The sequence below is a fragment of the Microtus oregoni genome, unplaced genomic scaffold (genome assembly GCF_018167655.1).
Source record: "Microtus oregoni isolate MIOR12 unplaced genomic scaffold, Mior012 000002F_ref0000024, whole genome shotgun sequence".
NCBI lineage: Eukaryota > Metazoa > Chordata > Mammalia > Rodentia > Cricetidae > Microtus > Microtus oregoni.
Genome location: NW_024543061.1, coordinates 40,046,846 through 40,067,500, shown reverse-complemented (window position 1 = coordinate 40,067,500; position 20,655 = coordinate 40,046,846). Strand labels below are relative to the sequence as shown.

At 44.9% G+C, this 20,655-nt stretch overlaps 1 protein-coding gene across 7 annotated transcripts in view; it reads left to right on the top strand.

Moving 5' to 3' along the window:
* The window catches only part of Foxp1 (forkhead box P1), a 237,106-nt gene that overhangs the window by 196,719 nt on the left and 19,732 nt on the right, over window positions 1–20,655 (top strand). For 5 of the 7 annotated variants that reach the window (XM_041680448.1, XM_041680432.1, XM_041680459.1 and 2 more), the window contains 4 exons: window positions 249–336; window positions 11,197–11,280; window positions 19,862–20,063; window positions 20,171–20,250. In XM_041680448.1, coding sequence (XP_041536382.1) covers window positions 249–336; window positions 11,197–11,280; window positions 19,862–20,063; window positions 20,171–20,250 — 454 coding nt within the window. The remainder of the gene's footprint in view (window positions 1–248; window positions 337–11,196; window positions 11,281–19,861; window positions 20,064–20,170; window positions 20,251–20,655) is intronic. The other 2 variants (XM_041680457.1, XM_041680441.1) reach the window with 1 other exon arrangement.

The following is a 20,655-nucleotide window of genomic DNA, read 5'->3' as shown; positions in this document are numbered from 1 at the left end:
TTTTTGAGTCAATGGTTCCCTCCAGATGCCCGGCAGAGCTTCTCCCTGGGGTGATAACCATGTGTCCAATTCTGTGGAATGATGAAGGTATGAACAGGTGGTAGAGGTGAGCAAGGCACAGCCATCCCCTCCTACACGCGCGTCTCCCCTCAACTAAACCCACTGCTCGTGCGTAAACATCCTGGTAACGTGTATTTTTGCTTTTTGTTTCTCCATTTCACTTACTGGTTTTCTATGTATTGTTGCAGACATCTCAACAGTGAGCATGCGCTGGACGATAGAAGCACAGCTCAATGTAGAGTACAAATGCAGGTTGTACAGCAGTTAGAGCTCCAGGTAAAGCCACGTTTATTTCTAATATAATTTCAGTCCTCCTCAGCTCCCACACCTCTGAGCGTTCTGTAATGACTTCCAGTGTGCTCGTTCTCTGATGGAAACTCCGCAGCCTGTTGTCCGCTTTTCCTTATTATGGCCTTCCAGTTTTTAATCATTGTCCGGGTGAAGCTCAGCCTCAGTGCGCTCTTTGGGACTGGTGTTCAAATCTTTCTAGATCCTCAGCAGCAGTGTGTGTGTGCTGCCAAGGATCACTTGCCCACCCCTGAGCCTTTCCTCCCTCCCTCCTTTCCTTCTTCCTTCCTTCTCTTTCTTCTCTTCCTTCCACCCTCCCTCCCTTCCTTTCTCTCAGTCTGTTCATCTCCTTTTGTCTCTCTGTCGCCACCTCTCTCCTGCTTTTCTCTGTCATCTCTTGTCCTTCACACTTTCTGGCAGTCAGTTGTTGCTGTCCATCCCAGAAGTTGCTAATGATACTGATGAGGGCATGAGAGTGAGAGAACACGAGTGTGAGTGGACAGAAGGTGTGTGTGTGTGTGTGTGTGTGTGTGTGTGTGTGTGTGTGTGTGCGCGCGCGTGCGTGTGTGTGTGTGTGTGTGAGATCGAGATGCGTGAGTGCACACACAAAGACCTGTGTGCTCCTAAACCACAGTAGAAGCGATATAAGAATTCTGTCCCTATTTGCCATCGGTCCCCTTTCTGTCTTCTCTGAGAGTAATTGAGTTCACTGTGTATTTCAAGTATATTGATTTATAATGCATAGAAGGTAAATTCATGTTTACTGTATCTGCAGTACGGTACTTGGAAATGTTCTGAGCTATGTTGAATGTGTTTTATGACTAAAGAGTTAATGCATGCAGTTTGGCTGAAGAATCCCCTTTGAGGGTGCCGGGCACGTACTTTTAATGCGGGTTCGATGTATGGGTAGAACTTGTGGATCTACCTCCATATTTTAACAGTAATCTCTTTCTTGGTGTAATTAATCGAAAATTAGTTTCTGAAAGTAAAAATTGGGTCAGAAATGGAGATTATTAAAATGTACAGTTGCAAAAGCCTGACCCTACAAACCCCATTTATGCAACTGAGTTCCAGAATGCTTTCGAGTGGCTGATGACTCACGGACGCTTCTTCTTCTGGCTGGTTCAGTGTAGGCAAGAGGTTAGCCGATGAGGGGAAATTAAAACAATGTTGTACATTATATTGGTACCAGCCATGGAAAAGTCTATTTGGTATGCAAGGCAGCAACGCCGAGATATATGGAGAGCCCCAGGCTAAGTACAGAGGATAATTACATTTGGAGTTTTACTGAGTTAAGTCATTTACAGCGTCAAATAGTTGCAGAGAAAAATCAGCCCAAACACACTTCAACTTTTTGTTGTGACTTTTCAGGATAGAAAAGATTGTTTTTTTTTTTTCCTAAAAAATTAGTTATCATCTTACATGACAAAGTACAATTTTGGTAGAATACTTTTTCTACACAAGTTATTTTCTTGGCTCGTTAATATTTCCCATACAGCAAACAGAAACTTACTGGAAATGCTATGATGTTTGCACATGCTTAGAGCATGCCATAAAACCAGTCTTCGGAGGTATAGACAGAGAAAAGTGGATAATAGGCTTAACCTACTCCCCACATTTATTTAAAATTCAGACCTGGCAAAAGTGGATCCCATCAAACAGAAACTTTAACTCTTACTGGCCGCATGTCTATATATCTATTGTTGGTGGTATTTCAAAATGATGCCTATCTCTAGATTGATGTATTTGCTATGAGATTCTGTTCCTATGAAGGGCATAAATAAGTTGTTGGAGTGGTCACAGCTTACCCAGGTAGGTCTTCCTGTCTGTTCTCATGCTTGATCATGGGCCGCTGTTAATAACTAGGGAGCCAGGAATGTACCTTATCAGTTATTTCACAGTCTGAGACCACAGAGAAGGTCCGGAGAGTGGGGAGAGCAAGCCATTGGTCAGCCAGGCTGTTATCTCCTGGCAGCTGCTCTGATGGTTTTCGGTGGGTGTGGCCTAGGGCTGTAAATGCATAAGAGGGGTACCGGACCGTTTGTAGGTTTCACACGTTCTGAGATCTCAGCCTTTTCGACCTTGATCACACCAAAGGCAGGGGGGATGATGGGAAGCAAAGATGATCTGGCTGGAAGTCAGCCAAACTGTCTGGCTACCTGGGATGCCATAGTGTTCTGATTGAGAGCTGCTGTCAGGGAGAAGAGGCGTGGTGGTTCTGCAGGCCCCACTTCTTCTCAGCTTAAGAGCTGATATAACCGGTGCGTGGCACTCATCAGGAGTTAGAAAGCGGTAGATACCAGGCATGACCACATAGTCTAACAAAGGCTGGGGGAAGAGAGAGAGATGTTTCATGAGAGGTGGAAGTTGCATGAAACTCACGCGTTATTGTTTGTACATTACGTTATACAGAGACACAGATAGACCAAAGTCCACTTACTGATACTGTGTGATTGTACTCCGCAGAACTGCACCAGAGCCCCTATGGGCTACAAAGCTGAAAACGTTTATTACATGGCTGTTACAGAAGTGTGCTGAACATCCCCTGGTCAGAGAGATGAGAAATTTCATTATATTATTAGCCTTCCCCTCCATATGCCTCCGTAGCCGTAGCGTGTAAAACCTCCATTCCCACATCAGTCAGCTCACCATTCCAGCAGCTTCGTACAGCAAGTGCTTGCCCACCTTCGCCTCCGGATACTGGCTCACTTATTCATCTCCTTACAGAGCAAGGATGGGACCGGTCTGGAGGCTCTATGTAGGATGATAGTGGTTAGAAGTGGGTAAAGCTGCCCTCCTGTGTCTTATATTCTACGAGGAAAATTGGGCTCTAAAACAGATAAGTGGAAGGCTAGACAATGGCTCAGCAGTTAAGAGCTCTTAATGGCTCTTTCAAAGGACCAGGATTCCCAGTAGCCACGTGATGGCTCATAACTGTCTGTAACTCCAGTTGCAGGGGATCTGACACACGCTTCTAGCCTCTTCAGGCGCATGCGCACATGGTTCACATAAACTTATATACCACGTACACTTAGACATAAATTATAAGGAAATAAATACATCTGTGAAAACCACAGATGAACTGAGCATGGTGGAACACTCAGAAGGCAGAGGCAGCTGAATCTTCAGGAATTCAAAGCCAGCCTGGTCTACGCAGGGAGTTCCAGGACAGCCAGGGCTGCATAGTAATACTCTTTGTCTCAAAAAAAAAAAAAACAAAAAAAAACCCAACCAAAACCACCTCATAGATAACACAGTGGGACTGCCATTGGCTACCCAGTTGACACAAGTTCTTCAATGCAGAGCTTCACTTGAGAAAGGGGTCTGGTGCTAGGAAGGGAGCAGCTAAAACCGGATGTTTCCCGTTAGCCATTCCTCTGTCAGACAGCCAGTCGAAAGATGTGAACAGTTCCTTGTCTGTCTTGTTTCTGTGGCACTGAGGGTTGATCCAGGGCTCTACAGGTGCTGGTCAGCTTGTTCTGCCGCCAGGCTGCATCTCCAGGCTGGGTTTTTCTGTTCAAACCCTTGCCCTGAGAATTCAGAGCTCCTCTGAGCGCTAGATGAAAGAGAGTGTACATAGCAAGCCTAGCTACCCTTGATCTGCAGTGGACCCAGAACAGAAGATCTCTGTGCCTCTGCTCCATCACTCACAGCTTTCTGAAGCAATGAACCAGTGGTTAGCTATGAGAGGTAATACCTGGAGATGTTGCCCTTCTTAGTACTGTCTCCACTCCAGTCAGTGGGAAATCCATGGAAACTCTCTGCCCAGCACCGTACATGAGAACTTGCCTGTCTCCATGTAGCTAAAATATAACGGAGTGCACAAAGCCCACATTTTCACCAACATATCAATTACAGAACAAGGGAAGTGTGTATCTTGGAGTATATAGTGAGTGTTTTCTTAGCGGCACAGGGGAAGGTTGGTCAATTCCATTCCAAGTGTACCCTTGAATTGGTGTCACTGAGAGGAAGTCAAAGATCTTGGAGTGGATGTTCTGAGATTTGAACGTCTCTCTCCTTGTTTCACTACTCAACAGCCAGTTAGAATGTCTTACCAGTGAAGCCAAGCTCTATGAACCCTGGGAGGTCACATGAGCAGACATCGATATGTCCTAGCAAGGGAGGCATGTACCATAGAAGTCAGTTGGGTCAAGGGCTTTCTTTTTTCTTCTTTTTTTTTTTTGAGGGCAGAAGGTGCATTTTCATTATTCCATCTGTTAAATGTTCTCTTTGGATGAATTTTTTTGTGAATGATATATAAAAAGATAAGATGGGATTGCAGGGGTAAAAGTTATAGCCCTACATACACATCATGAAATATATAGCCTTCTGTCCACCCTGGCCCTGCCAGGACCTAGAGACCCAGGTGCAGGAACTAGTAATGTGTTAAAAGTAAGACTAGCTTACTCCACATGACACAGCCAGGAGAATCAAGAAGCACAGGACACCTCTGGGAAGGCTCGGCACCCACTGACTATCAGGTGTGGTCTGAGTGTGGGCATTAATATCATTTCAACTGGGCAAACCCAGCTGGTGACATGCCTATCAGTTTGTTCAGCTTTTAAGCCGTGGTTGAGATAGCACACACAGAAAACATGGACAGTGCACAGGACACAGCTCCATGTTGGGAGAGGTAATTGCTGAAAATTACAGGCACAAAAGGCACCCAGCAGTATTGACCTCTCTTAGGAAGACAAGCATGGCATGGGTGCCATTTTCTTGAGTGTGCAGGCTATTTTTGTCATAAGACATTGCCACATTATCCACTTTTCATCCTCTTCAGTAGATTATGTCTTTTGATGATGTGTTTTTATTGTGTACCTTTGGGATGTGTTTCCGGAAAGATTTCCTCCAGCCCCTCAAATCCTGATAGTGAAAGGAGGCGAGGGCTGGGGGGTCTAACTCAGTTGGTGGAGTGTTAGATTCAAATGCATTGAGCCTTGGTTCAATCGCAACACACACACACACACACACACACACACACACACACACAGCAGGAGGAGGAGGAAAAGGAGACAGCTGAACTGAGTCAGTTGGCCCCTGTTTGAAAGACTGGGCTAGAGGAAATTGTCAGTAGTTAGATTCCATACACACTGTCACTGCTTCCCATCTACTAACTGTACTGAAGCACTGGATGGAAGTGAACAAGGGGACCATGCAGTATAGCAGTAGGGAAGGAAGTCTAGCATGCCTCTAATGCCGTAGTAAGTAAGCATTAGAGTTTCCTGTGCAGGGGACAGTAGCAGGGACTGTTAACGAGGTTCCAGGTTAAGGCAGCCACTTGAGAATGTACTCCGATTGTACAGAAGAGATTGAAAGCATAAAAATACAGTTCTTTTTCCAAAGTAATCTAGCTGATCACCACCAATTAGAGTGGCCGGCCATCCCAGCCTGCCCCCTCTCCCCCCAGGTTTGAGGAAATTCCCAGGACCTAGGATTTGCAGTTTAAGAACTGGGTCAGACCTGGCCAAGATAAGATAAGCTGATCATTCCACTACTGTGGGAGGGATGATCTGTTGTTCTGTGTCCTGCTTGCACATAGCTCAGAGGGGTCTGGAGCATCTCTTGGATAGCTGTTGGCTTTCTTGTCCCTGAGGCTTTGCACCCACAGTTTATCAACTCTCTCCATTAAGAACGTTGTCCACTTGCCCTGATTCTCACCTATTTTTATGGAAGGATTGGAAGTCAGTCTGTGGGGTGTATCTACTGGACCTGCTTATTGTAAGACTTCTCCATGGTCTTTTGAAGGGAATATTCTGTCTGTAGGGATTTTAGTTATCATTGACATATAAGAGTCAAAGATACCATGTTCCTGCCCACCAGATCAGGACACTGAATTGCTTAGAGCAGTGGTTCTCAACCTTCCTAATGCCGCGACCCTTTGATACAGTTCCTCATGTAATGGGCACCCTCACTGTAAAATTATTCTAATTGCTACTACAGGACTGCAATTTTGCTATTGTTATGACTTGTAATATGCTGTTATGCACCATGGTCTTAGGCAACACCTGTGAAAGGGTCCTTCAACCCCCCTCAAAGGGGTTGTGGCCCGCAGCTTGAGGACCACTAGCTTAGAACATCAAGTTACCCTGTCGCAAGCTAGCGGTGAATGGTAGGAAGAACCCCACCCCAGCCTGGTCACCATTGTATTTCTTGCGTGCCTCCTATAGCGCCTTCCCCAGGCACACTGTCCAGGGACTCTGGACTCAGTGGGAAGTGGGGTAACTTTTCCACACTGGAAACTGTAATCTGTGCAGAAGTGTCAGCAGAGAAAGAAGTGCACAGGTTTCAGTAGCAGGGGGAGACATTAATCCTGACACAAATTAATTACAGTATGGGCTTTGCATGTGATTACCCCACCATTAGCGGGGCTATTTGTAATCACACCAGCTCTCTAGACTTCAGCAAATATATTAACTGTAATGTGTCCCCCTTTGGCCCTTGCTAACCGCATCTGTGGCCGTCCTCATGTGGACATCTCTTACACAGCAGCAGCCTCGGAGAACCTCTTGCCTCTCCTGAGCAAGCTCAGAGAGTGTTAGGGACACCAAAGGCCCAACATTACTCTGACCTCCCGTGGCTGAGGTTTTGAGGCTGGAGCCAGGGAAAGGGAGAGGGGGCGTCTGGGTTTCTCACTTCCACGTTCTTCTTTGAAAAACCAAGACACTGATTTTTTTTCATCATTTAAAATCCCGCCTAAGTCTGCAAGCATTAGGATTCCGAGACTATGACTGACTATTAGTATGTGTCTGCCTTAAATGTCAAGAGAGTCTTTAATAGCAACCTCTGAGGAGTGTTAAGATGACAAGGGAACACAGGGAAATTCTTGAGTTGGGGTGAAATGAGCCGTGGGTCACCCACTAGCTGAACATGGCAGCTGATGGCTAGGAGAGCTTCCTCAGTTTTTCCCGGTGCTGAATTCAGAAGGCACGCCAATGGCTGTGGGCTGGGTACGGGGTTTCTGCTTGGCAGCTGACCGGGTTGGTATAGGAGAGATTGAGTTGTGTTCCTTGCTTCCAGAGACTCCTATTTAGGGTGTGTGGGTTTGATTTCTGACCCCTCATTCCATTTTGCTTTGGTCATGTGCAGTTAAGGAAGCAGTGTAACTGGGTACTTTCCGTCAAAATCAGGTTTGTCTGTTGGTCATCGGTGCGTAAAAAGCGTGCTCTGAAAGTGAGATTGTCACTGTTGAAGTCCATGGAAGAGCAGGGTCACCCAGACTCCATTGCTTTTACTTGTCCTCTTGTGGTCCTTACAAAAGCACAGACTTCTTGTTTCCTCTCTTGAGACGTGGCTTAACAGACTTACCTAAAGGCTCAAAGTTCAGTGGTGGCCTCTTTGGGGTCTCAGTTCCTCCTGTTCCTTGGCTGGCTTGCTTGCTACCTCTGTCCATGCCACCCCTTTGCCAGTGGTGTCATTAGTCAGGCCGAGGAGTGGTAGAGGGAAGATTTTTGTCATTCGAGGAAGGTCCCAGCAGAGAGTGACCGGTCCCTTTGGGTAAAGCTAACCGAGCATTCTAAAGCAGGATTCTAGCCTTACTTCTGTCCTGTCTTGGTGCTGTGGCCTTACAGGTGTTCATCCTATGTGCCTCAGTTTCCCTAATTGCAGTATATATGTCAAGGGGACCCAGAGCCATGGTGATCTTTATTTCTGTCCAAGCGGGATGAGTGACTCCTGCCTTCTCCTCACCTGTCCTTAAGAGCAGCGGTACTCTCACGAGTTGACCCTCATTTCAGTGGAGGTCTGTGTGGCAGTGACAGCAGCTGCCAGCTCGCCCTGACAGCAGTCCTCCTGACGGCAGTAGAAGGAAGATGGTGAGGGAAACCCAAACTCTGTTCCCTTCTCTCTGACAGAAGCCCGCGCTGGATCTCCCTGGGTTTTGTCTTTGCAGACCCTGAGTGGAGTGTCTTTGCCCCTTATGAGAGGTGTTGGAGCAGTGTGCAGGTTCTGAGCATCCACGCCTTGTCTAAAGCCCAGTTTGAGGCATAGAGAATAGAACAGGGGTGACTTATGGCATCCAATGGAGAAAAATCAGTTGCCCGGGGCTGAGGGCAAGATACAGCCAGGCCCAGAGAGAAATCTATCAGAGTTAGACACCGTCTTCCCTTGCTTTCTGTCCTGTTCTAGTCTGTCAAACAAGGGGCTTATTTCTCTCCATACCTAGACTCACAGCTGACTTCATTACACCCCATTATGTGGATCCTGATTCCAAAGATATACCCAGCCAGTGTAGACTAGACTGATTTAATTTCTCCTAAAAAAAAAAAAAATCGCAGCAGGTATTTTTAACCTCCATGAAGCATTCATTAGTCGCTGCACCGAGCTGGCTCTGTACAGAACTCATGTTCAGAACGACCCTACGAGTCAGAGAGGAGCAGTCCATATTTAGAAGCAAGAATGGAGTGCTCGGAAGGATTGTAGAATGTGCTCAGAGGCCAGAATTTGAACACAGCACAGCAGGATAGCATGTCCATTATCTACTTCCATTCTGCATCTTTCAGGAGCACTGGTCCACAGACTAGCTAATTCCAACGAGCACTGCTCAGGAACACCCGCCAGTGAAACCCATTGTCCTGCCTGTGTGTCACCTACTGGGGAACGCTCTCAAGAACAATTCCCTCTTGACATCACAGCATACACACACACACACACACACACACACACACACACACACACACACATTTAATTTACCAGCCAGATTGCTAGTTGGCTTTGAAGAATTTCTCAACTCCCTTCTCTTGACTTCTCGTGGAATTCCAGGAGAAAGAGAATACTAAGGGTATATGCCCTACTGTAAGGAGTCTGTGTTCTCACGTTATGTAATGAAGTGATGCTGGAATAGTTGATTGCGCTGCGGAGTTTGTGGGACAGTCCCCAGTGGTAGTAAGCTTCAGGGTGTGGGTGTGGTCCTGTGCACACAGTGTTTTTGCTCTCGTCTGTTGGAAGGTCAGGCTCCGTGGGGAAGGAGAGGATCTTGCCTGGTGCTGGGGCTTTAGCTTTTTGTTTTTTCCTTTTACCATACTTATCCCTTGTAATTGCTACATCGAAGCTGTTGACCCCTCAATTAAGTCACAATTAATATTGAGCAGACTATTCAGTAAATACCACCTCTCACCCCTTCATTTGTGTTGTTCAGCACAGGCAGTCTGCTTACTTCATGTTTTTAGAAAGAGTGACATGTGTGGCTAAATTCCTTTCTGCCCCATGATAGTTTTCAAAACAAACTTTAAAAAATCAAAAGGCATCTCAGAGTAGTTTTAGTATATATATATATATATATATATATATATATATATATATATATATATATATAACAAAACCAAAAAGAAAAAAGAACCCAACAACAGAAAGCCCTTAGGGCACTTAACGCAAAAAAAAAAAAAGCGAATAACCGTAGAAAAATGCTATTCCCAACATTTTAATTGTTTTGTCTGAGCCACTCCGAAAACCCAAATTCCTTTGGCATTATGTGTTTCGAGAATCTTAGTTTGGCAGTTCAATAGTGCACCAAAGAACAGAGGATGAGTAACATAAAGTAGACCCTAATATGGTGTCATTTTCATTTCCTGTTTGTTGAAAGATAAACGCTAACACTGTAAAGCTCTCCCCCCCCCCACTTCTTCTTCCTAATTTATTCCTCCCTGAACCACAAGGGAATAAAAAGAAATAAAAACTCAAATGTGATATGGCTGTTGACTGAGCCAGCCGGTGGGGAAGAGACAGGCGCATGTTTTCCTCTGCCATTGCAGCCGGTCCCCTTCTCTGCCTTCCCCTGACTCCTGAGCCCCTACCTCCTGTCTCCCCACCACTAGAAATAACTTAGTTAAAAATGTGAAGTGGGTTTAATTTTGGCATAATTTTAGACTTAAAAAAAAAACCCTGCTTCCTAAAGATTTAAAGTCAACTCTGAGGTATTAAAGGAATAGATTCCCCACTTGCCTCTAAGGTGTTGTTTTGGACAAGCTATCTGTGAAGCTTTTGAAGAAACACACTTGTGCAAAATATCGCCCTCCTTCCCATGTCTACATTGTCCGTTCATGCCGCATCTCTTTCCTCTACTGCATTTTATTTTGGGGAACATATTACATACTACTTATCGAAAAGTCATCATGAGATGTCCCTGTGCCCACTTCTTGTGATCTAGCAACATTATCACTATATCAGAATGTTCCAAGCCAGCATAATGGTTCTAGCATGTAATGAATAGAGATTTCTCACTCCGTCCATCCAGTTAGAAACCTCTGTGACTTCAGAAGATAACTTTTCATGGAATGAAGAGACTGAGGTTATTGAGAAAAAAATCTAGCGTGGACTCAGAGATTGAACACCCGAATACGGGAAACTAATTGTTCAACTAAACATGGGAACCCGTCAGTCCTGGTATCCCTGTTCCTCCCGTCTGTTGTCACCTGCCAGTCCTGGTAAGACAGACTCGGCTAACTTTCCACAGGTGTATCCAGCTGCCCGTGAGTTTGTCCACAACCACAACAGATGAGTTTATGAGTGTGAGGTAGCTGCTCTCTTCCCGTGGCCTCCTCATGAATCAGCTTGGCTAATGGGCATGATTCACGCTTGCCTTTGAGCTGTCCATGTTCCCTGGGACTCCTTGGTGCCAGCAGGTCTAGAATGTCCCAGTTAAAGTCTAATACACCTTGTGTTGGGAAATCTTACACCAACACCTCCGGTTACTTAGACTTTGGCAGGGGTTCCTATAGATTTCAAATGATGAAGCAATAAAAATGATTCTATCATGCGCTGTGGTTAGCTGGGATATGCGTAGTTTGGGGTATTCAAAAGAGCCACACATCTGTATTCAAAGACATAAACGAAGCCTTTTCTTCCCATTAGCTTGCAAAAGACAAAGAGCGCCTGCAAGCCATGATGACCCACCTGCATGTGAAATCTACGGAACCCAAAGCTGCCCCTCAGCCCGTAAGTACCGGTCCCCACCTGGGGAAATAGCACCACAAACTAGTGGTGTTCCTTCTCTGTCTCTGACCTCAAGCACTGGGAGACTAGCTCCAGAGGGCCCAGGGTGAATGCCGAAGTCCTCCTTCACCTGGTTCTTTCTGGCCTTTCGTAGAGAAGGCAGGCAGGATGCTAGGCACTGGGGAGGGACCTAGAATGGGACAGACATCATATTCATCCTAGGTTTTTAAAAGTCTCCTTTGCTTGTCTTATTTCCTCATACTCGGCCTCTCAGTTGAGATCTAGTAGGCCCATGATCCCTAGAACAAACGTCCTGCCTTGAACCTCGTTCTTTACCGTGAACTGATCTCATCAGCACCGGTATCACTCACAATTTCTGGAAGTCTCCTCATAGCTTTAGTTGATTATTCAAAATGGAGGCCATGCCTTGGTTCCTGATTTTTAAGATTTGTAAAATTTAAAGGTACACTGACTTTATTTGATTTTGCCGGGAGTCCCTGTGTGAAAATTAATTGAGCGTTGACAATCTATAGTTAGTAGCAGCAATTTTAATCAACATGCAATGATGCAGCATAATGGCAAAGTATTGGTTTATCTGTTTTGACTGATTTTTTTTCTATAAATAAAGCAAACATACACCCCTATATGTATGATGTATGGTGATAGAAATAAAACGGAGTCAGACTATTAACCCAGTGAATATGGTAGCCTGCCAAGATGCAGTTGGCAGACAGAATTAATGTCTGAAGCAGAACACATTACTGAGATACAGGACATAAAATCATTAAACACTCCATGCATCCATTTTTACTGAGAAAGAGTCTTAGCTTCCGTGTACCTCACGGTAAATGGCTGCAGCAAAGAATGGGTAAGCTACCAAAAAAGAGAAAGGCCGGGGAAAGAGCCAAACCATTTGGGGCTGTCCCCACCTGTCTCTTCTTTTCGATGAGTGCTGGGAAGAACCCAAACCCAGCTGAGCAAATTAGTACTGCCCTGACATGATGTCATGACCAGCGGCAAAGGGGACCTCTCTGGAAGTGGCTTTAGTGAAGTGCCTCCCCCTGATTGAAGACTCCGATTCTTCACACCTAGCAACAAGGAGAGAATGAGATTGTCTCCATCTTCCTCCATGGAGTACAAGTAGCCATGATAGAGTCATGACTGAGTGTAGCACTCTGGTAATGTGCTGTTTTGAGTCAAGCCAGAGGAGGAATCCACATAAAGAGATGGAACTACAGAGTCCCTTGGGGTCCTCAGCGGGTAATGGGGCCTGGGACTAGCTATGAGCATCATATATATAAGACACACGGGCCCAAGAGGACCCTTGATGCTCTGCGTCCCTGCGGACCTGTGCTAAGCAGCCAATAAACAAGAGAGAAGCAGCTGGAGGTGAGGGAATGAGCAGGGAAGGAAGGTTTGTCTTGATTAGTATTGAAAAAAAAATGTTTTACATTCTAGAAAATTATAACTTTGAAGGGGACCTCCTACTAAATTTATTTTTAACTGCTCTATTGAAAATTCTCCACCACTAGTCAACATTATCTCTTAGTAGCTCAGCACAGTATTTCTTTATTAAAAGAAATAGGCACGAATATTTTTGACTGAAAAATTAATAGCTTTTGAATTCATACACAGCGGGTTTTCTTTTGCAAAGAAGTCCAATATCGCTGCACAGCACTTCTGTAACCATTTATTTAGCGTCCAAGTCAAACCTTTGACAGCTAGAGCGCTGCTACAAGCCAGTATAAAGAACTCCAAGATGTAAACCAACAATAGCCCGTCTGTGTGAGGTTTGCCATTGTCAAATACATAGATTGTTTGGATTAGTTTATGTAAATGTACTGTTGTATTACCCTTTGGAAGAAAAATCACATTTGTGTATGAAAAGTGGTTCCCCTCACAGGCAGCATTATAAATTCCTTATCCTTTAACTTACATGTAAGAAGTAAAAATTGGTGCCTGACACGTAGATATTGTGTGACACTCTGTTGTCGGAGTGAACCTGCCTCCTTTTCATTTATTGGAAAATAGAAAATTTTATTATAGATACCATCTTATAAATCAGGAATTATTAAAATATGTATAGGTGAGGCATTGGAAAATTAATTATAAAAGATAGACGTGTAATGTTTTGCATAAATTTTCACTTCCTTGCCAAAAGAAAAGAAAGAGAGAAAAAAAAGAAGGCCCATGCATATTTCAGACCCCTTGATGCTTTCAACTTTAGGGATTTGGAGCTATCTGGTGACTGATCCTAACATTCAGACTATTCCCTGTAGCCTGTAATTAATTTATTCCACCCTAAATAATAGAATGGCTGGTGAGCATTTGAACGAGTATCATTCTCGAATCTGTGGTTTGAAATAAGAAGTCACCAAGTTTCATATCTAACCATAGATGGGGACTTCCACGTTACAGCCTTGCCAGTGGGTTTATGAAGTTGTTTCTTTTTCCATTTCTGTTTAAAAGGAACTTGGTTTATTTTAAAAAGTCTTAGTCACTAAGTGATAGAATGCGTAGCTGTAAATGTTGCCCTTCGCTAAATGCCAGTTGGGTGGTAAGTGTCTTTTGTATCCAGTGGTCTACCGTGTCCCCATTTCCTCCCATTCGAGAGCTGCCGACACATTTTCAGGGGGTTCTTGCGTCAACTCAGAGATGCATTTTTTTTCTGGATCCCAGCATGGGGTGCATCTTTAGGTTTGGATAGTGACAGGGTGTGCACATTTCCAAGATAGTGCCCAAGGGTGTAAGCAAGGCTCTGAGGTCCACCCACAATGGACTGCAAGCGTATGGCCTGTGGGAACAGTATATCCCTGGTCTTATGTCCTGCTGCCTCCCTGGGTAGCATGTCTTCCGATGGTCATCACATCTCTTTTCTCAGAATTGGAATTCCTGAATTTAGAAGTCCAACCATTCATCAAGGGTTAGTTACTTGGCTACAGTAGCATACTGAATATGGTCAAATGGGAAAAGCCTGTACTTGCCACGGAGGTGTTTGGAGTCTTGTGAACAAGCTACCAAATTGTTGCCTTAATATATCTACACATATGTATACACATACACACATAGATTATTTGTTGCATAGAGAATGCTGTATGCGACTAGGAAAAATGACCCGAGAAAACGATGTGTTGTTTTGAAACCTAAAAGCTGAATAGAAGGAAAGAGGTCAGAGGTCAGCTTCCCGGCTCTTGCCCCTAGTAGGCAATGAATCTACAGATCTGTGTGTCCGAGGATGGCAGCTGGGAGAGGAACATGGACCATGGGGGTCCGAATGGAGGAAAGATGGGAATCACCAACCTTAGAATTCCACTCTCCTTCGAGCCAGGCCCGGCATGGAAATGGCCTAGCCAGAATCTAGCAAGTTCTAGCAGTTAGGTACCAAGAGAGACAAGGCTGTTGTTGACATATGTTTACAATAGCCAAATTTGTTGTAGTTTAAGACTTAAAAGTTCTGTTTCCCACGGAAAGAGAAGCAACAGCAAAAAAGGAGAAAATAGTCTGCTGTTCCTTTGTTCCAAACTCAGTTCCATTCCCAGAGTTAGCAGCACCATGTCGGGTCTATACTTAACTCCATGCAGAATTGGCTGAGATGTAACTCAACACAGAAGGACAACAAAAGGAAACATGTCTGTGTTAGGACTTTATTAAGTTGTCAGTGACTTCTTACAAAGCCATTTTGCTACGCTGTTGTTGAGGGTGTGCTGTGTAAACCTCCCTTCATAATGGGGAGGGGGAGCATCTTCTCTTTGGGGATTCCTGCACTCATGAGAACTACTCCCCAGGCCTGGAGAAACCGCATTCTTTGAGATTTGGTGGGCAAGTACTTACAACACAGGTAGGGAAGCCTACTTTATGAAAAAATTCGTAAGACGCTTTTGGAATGAAGTGCAGCTGGGGGCTTTCCTTTTTGCACATTTTCTTTGACTCTAACTATAGCAATTAGGGCTGTTTTGAAATAGTTTTTTTAGCTCCTATGAAAACAGAGTGGTCCCTCCATCCCCTTGAAAAAAAAAGAGCCTGTGAACTTCAAGGGCTAGGTGACCAGGTGCGGGCCTTAGAGCAGCGATGCTGGCCTGTCATAAAGAGGGACTCTCAAATACAGCACACAAAAGCTGTTTCATAGACTGCTTTTTGTTAAGTCCCCCTTGTCACCTCAGCTCAGGTTTGTTGTTCATGTCCCTGCCAAGAGTGCCACCCTCTGAGTCTCTAGAATAAGCCAGGCTCCCATCAGAGCGCAGAGTCCTCCCCAGAGGTCTCCCCCCTGCCGCCCACTGCCCTGCCCTCTGTCCATGGAATCTGAACTTGGTGATTCATGCCTACAAAGGCAGCCTCCAGTCTCAGAACATTGCAGGTGAGGGCAGGACCTGAGGCTCTCGGGGGCTCATCCAGCCAACAGTAGAGAAACCAGTTGGGCGAGCCCGAAGTCCCTCCTGTGCACTGCTGGTCTCTTGGTGTTTTGGTTTCAGGTTTTTCTTTTGTTCTCAGAATCTGTTTTCATGAGAAGCAAGAGGACAAACAAAAACAAAACCCGGGTTCTTGTGGGAATATTCCCTAACAAGTCTGCTTCTGTCTGGGGTTTGCGTCAGCTCAGCGCCTTGCTTATTTTTTATTTTGTAAGATGCGAGTGACTCATCACCCTTCCACTGGAGGGGAGTGCGCTGTGGAAAAACTAAAGATTGATTTTTGTTTTTAGAAAGGACAAAAGTACAATATCGGCTAGCTGATAATTGTGAAATTTTCAACAATAGAAACTTCCAGGAAAGTCCTTCAGTATCCAAAGTGAGGTAAAAGACAGGGCTTGAGAGCACAGTTGTTTGTATTTTTATTTAAAAGCTAAGAGCCTGCAGCAACTTTTAAGTGACATAAGAACTGAGCTGCTGGCCAGAGTTTGAAAGAGATTATCTTTGCTGAAATCATCCCTGCGGTGGCAACTTGCCATGGAGAAAAATATCTGTGTTACTAGCTTTTCTAAACATAGCAACCTCTTCTTACATAGAAAATGAAGACAATGAGAAAAATGGGCTTTCCATCGGGGAAAGAAACCCTCCCAGTCCAATCCCTTCCTGCTCCATGCCCTGGAAAAAAAAAAAATCAAAAATCTCTTTTAAACCCTTACCTACACTTAGAAACATGGAACACCAAGGATTTTCTTCCTCCTTGGTGACTGTCTAAAGATTTAATAATTTACAATCAAGATGCGTGTCTTTCTCACTCATTTCTCCAACTTGTTCAGAACACTGATTCGGCTCGGCTGTCTTCCCAACAAGCGCTGGAGTTCCTCCTGTCTCTGTCTTCCCAGGGCTGGCGTTATAGGCACAGACTGTCACTCATGTGGGTGCTGGGGAGGTGACCTCGGTCAACATCCTTGGGCAAGCTTTTTCCTGAATGAACCACCTCCACCCCCTACCCCGTGCTCCAATGTGTTCTTATAAGCCTGAGGTAGCTCATTATTATTTTGTTTTCAACATGTTTGGTAGAGTCCTTCATTGTAAGAGCAGGCTTTATGTGAACACAGTGTGTTTTGAGTCCTTCCCGGTACCCCGTCCCCTTTCCTCGGAAGGATGGCTTCTCCCCGAGATGCACATGTGATCACTAGACAGAAGTTCCAAAGTTGAGAAACTCGCACAGCACAGCAGCTGCCAGGGTTGGGTCTCATTAACTTGCCGGGCCGCTCTTCTGATGGTCTTGCATGGCGGAGCTTCCTCTGTGCGGAGTTCCCAGCTTTTTGTTCCTCCCTCACAGGCTACAGCCATGTTTAATTTAGAGTCCAGGCTCCTTTGGCAAATTAGCAATTAGAACAATTTTGTGGGAATATGTATATGTGTCATTAGTTTTTCTGCAAATTAATAGCAAGGGCAGAGGTCAGGCAGAAATTTTCCACTTGACTGAAGCCCTTCCATTGAGACTTGGCACTTGGGTTTGGAATGGCCGCAGCTGCTCCCAGACACCCTTTTCCTCTAGGAACTGTCGTTTAATTAGTTTACCTCATAGCCATCATTACAAATATTACTGTCTCCCCTCCCTGAAATAAAATTACTGTTTCTACAAAATATTCCAGCGACATTGTGCACCGCTGCACACGGATGGTGGGGCCAGTCAGATGCACCATTTAATCATTAGGTCACCTCCATCCGCATCTTCTAATTAGAGTCCTTACAATACATTTTTATCTGGTAATTAGCTGAGATTGGCTGCTTCCTCTGTGGCTTATTAGAGACAGCCCAGCAGTGGGTGTGAATCACGGTGTCATTTGTCAAGCCTGGTAAACCCCTCTCTTCGGGCTCACTGTTTATTTCCAGTTCCTACCTACCTTTGAAAGCATCCAGAAAATTCAGCCTGCATCACCCTCTTCCTGGGCTGGGCAAATCCAGAGGGATCTGTTTTCTCACTGTTGCTGTCTCTTGCAGCACTGGTCCAAGTATTAAGCCCCTTATACAAGTTGCAAGAGTCAAATTCGTGCCCATCGGATGGCATGTCTCTCAGTGTGGGTTCATCGGTTCATCCCAGATCTCGCCATTCAGAAAGATGGCCTTGTACCTGCTGAATGGTTCCATAGGATCTGCCGAACTTCTTCATAAACTGGAAGGGAGCAAGTGGACTCTCACATTTATCATTTTCATTGTCTTTTGAGAAAGCCGGGGTGCACGGGCTAATGTTTTTAGGCTGAAAGAAGTCAAGAAATAGGGTGAGGCCCCAGAGTTGCTGTCTGTTTTTTTTTTTTTTGTGTGTGTGTGTGTGTGTGTGTGTCCTTTTTCAACATTAAGCACTTCAAGGACAGAGGTTCTGTGGTTTAGTCCTGCTTCCAGGCCTTTAGAAGTTCTTGGGAATATTTATTGTCATTTGTAAGCAACGATAAAAGCTGTTCATGGAAGCTCTTCCCAAAGGAAGCGTAACAGAGAAGTAGGGATAGCTGTGGTGCTGAGGTCAGACGTGCACTGGGCAGAAGTAGAGGGTACAGAAGCTGTTCTTCCGTACAAGGATGTTGTTGGACTTTGGGTCTGGGTGAGGGGATGGACAAGCTTCTCTTTCGTTCTCCATAAACCGTGAGTGATTTGTAGAGCCGTGCGAATGAAGTGACGCCTCTTGGGAAAGGCGTCTTAGAGCGTATGTATACTTTTGTAAATGATACCTGTGGCTTTCCGAAACCTCCTCGTGTGCTTAGGCTATACGGCAGCTGAATGATCAAAGTTAGGTGATTAGGATCTAAGGCCCGAGGGGAGGAAGAGGTTGGCCTTTGCTCTTCTCCATTGGCATCTTGCTCTGTCCTGTCTCTGGCCTCTACTCTGAACTATTAGCATTTGCTTAGCAGCGTGTGTCCCAGTTAGCTTTCCAGCATTGCCCCTGCTTGCTGAAGGTCAGAAAAGGTATGCCATCTCCCCAGCTTGCTGTGCTTGGGCACTAGGGGCTTGTGGTGTGCTGAGTCAGAATTTCACACTGAACATAGGAAAGCCGAGCTGAAACCTCCCAGTCCACTGTTTAGCTCAGAGCACTAAATTTGGGTTTTTCTGTTAATGTTCCTTTTATGACATCCGATCTTTCCTTTTCCTTCCCTTGGAACTTAGTGCACAGGGTCTCTTTGATGTCTAGTGTGTGAATCTTTCATTCACACACATTTTGTGGTCTCTTTCATTCCTAGTGGGTGAATTAAGATTGAATCTGACCAACACACTGGAGCAAAGACTCGCTTTTAACACCCTCCATAAATAATACTTGTGCTTAATGTTGAATCTGACAATGACAAAACAGACATTATGGTGACTGCTTTGAAATGGGGTGTGATAAAATATGGCCAAGTAAACGTGTACTCTGTAGAAGTTTCTTGAATTTGGGAGAGGTTCTCTGAGTATTTGATCCGTGCATAAACATGACAGGAAATACTAGGTTCTTCTGCATTGTCAGACTCAAGGGAGTTCCTGTCCAGACATCCTTCCCATCGGTGCAAGAACTGTAAGAAAATACGAAGTAGAATAGAAGGAAAGATGTTCATGCACGCTGCTCTACAATGCTTCAGATAACATTAGCTTCCATAGTTGGCCTGTTTAAAACTTTACAAAGCAACCAAATGTTACAACTTTATAAGAATAGATAAGGGCCTCCTGAGTCAGCGCCACTGTCTAGTGGGAGCCACCGTTCCTCATGCGCCACCCCCTCCACCCCGGGTCTATTCAGTTTCATGATGGACTCAAGTCTCATAACTTCTTGCAGGTCTCTAGTGACTCAGAGCCCTAAGTGGCCACTTAGGAAATCTGTTGCAGTTTTAAGGAGGAGGGGAGGGAAGTCTCAGGCAGCAGCCCAGCTTTCGAGTTCTGGTGGTACACCCGGGCCAGGCCAGGTTTATACCGCTATAGGCCAGCTGGGTGTTCCTTCAGTCCTCAGCCTCGCTGGCATGCAAAGGAGAATACCTTTAATTAGAAGTGAATCCTCTGGCAACATGCCAATTTCGCGAGGCAACCCTTGCCAGGTGTCGGCCTCTCTTTCCTACGGGACGAAAGAGGTTTTCTTGGTTGCTTGGGTTTCTGTTGTCCTTTGATTTGGTGTGGCTTTTCTCAAGTCCTTCTAACCAGCATTGTTCTCCTTACAGCTGAATCTGGTATCAAGTGTCACCCTCTCCAAGTCCGCCTCCGAGGCTTCTCCACAGAGCTTACCTCATACTCCAACGACCCCAACCGCCCCGCTAACTCCTGTCACCCAAGGCCCCTCTGTCATCACCACCACCAGCATGCACACGGTGGGACCGATCCGCAGGCGGTACTCAGACAAATACAACGTGCCCATTTCTTCAGGTAGCTACTCTGTCTTTGCCCGGGGCCGCGTGGGGAATCTGCGGTTCGTGTCGATGAGCCTCTTGTTAAAAAGGGATCATTAATAGGGCAATGATTCTTATATTTAGCAGATATTGCGCAGAACCAAGAATTTTATAAGAACGCAGAAGTTAGACCACCATTCACGTATGCATCTTTAATTAGGCAGGTAAGTAAATAACACCGTTTCACGAAAGGCTGTCCAAAAGGTGAACGTGGCTTATATGATATTGATGGAGAAGATTTAAAACCGCTTAGTATGCAAGCATGCTGAAACCTTTTCTATAAGGTTTTTTAAAACTGCAATATATAACATAATTGCTTTTGATTAAGTATTACAATACGATGTGATTATTAGGGAATTCATTTCACACAACAGTGAGAATAAGGCTGTTTAAAGATGGCAAGTCAATTATCACAAAGCTACAGTAATCTCTGATCCCTAGAATTAATCTGAGCTCTAAATAATTACTGAGTTTTAATCAGCTAGTGAAATGTTTTGCATTTCTCTTTGATTCTGCTTTATGAATGACTAATAAATTAATATTTCTGCACGGAAACAGAAATAAAAAAC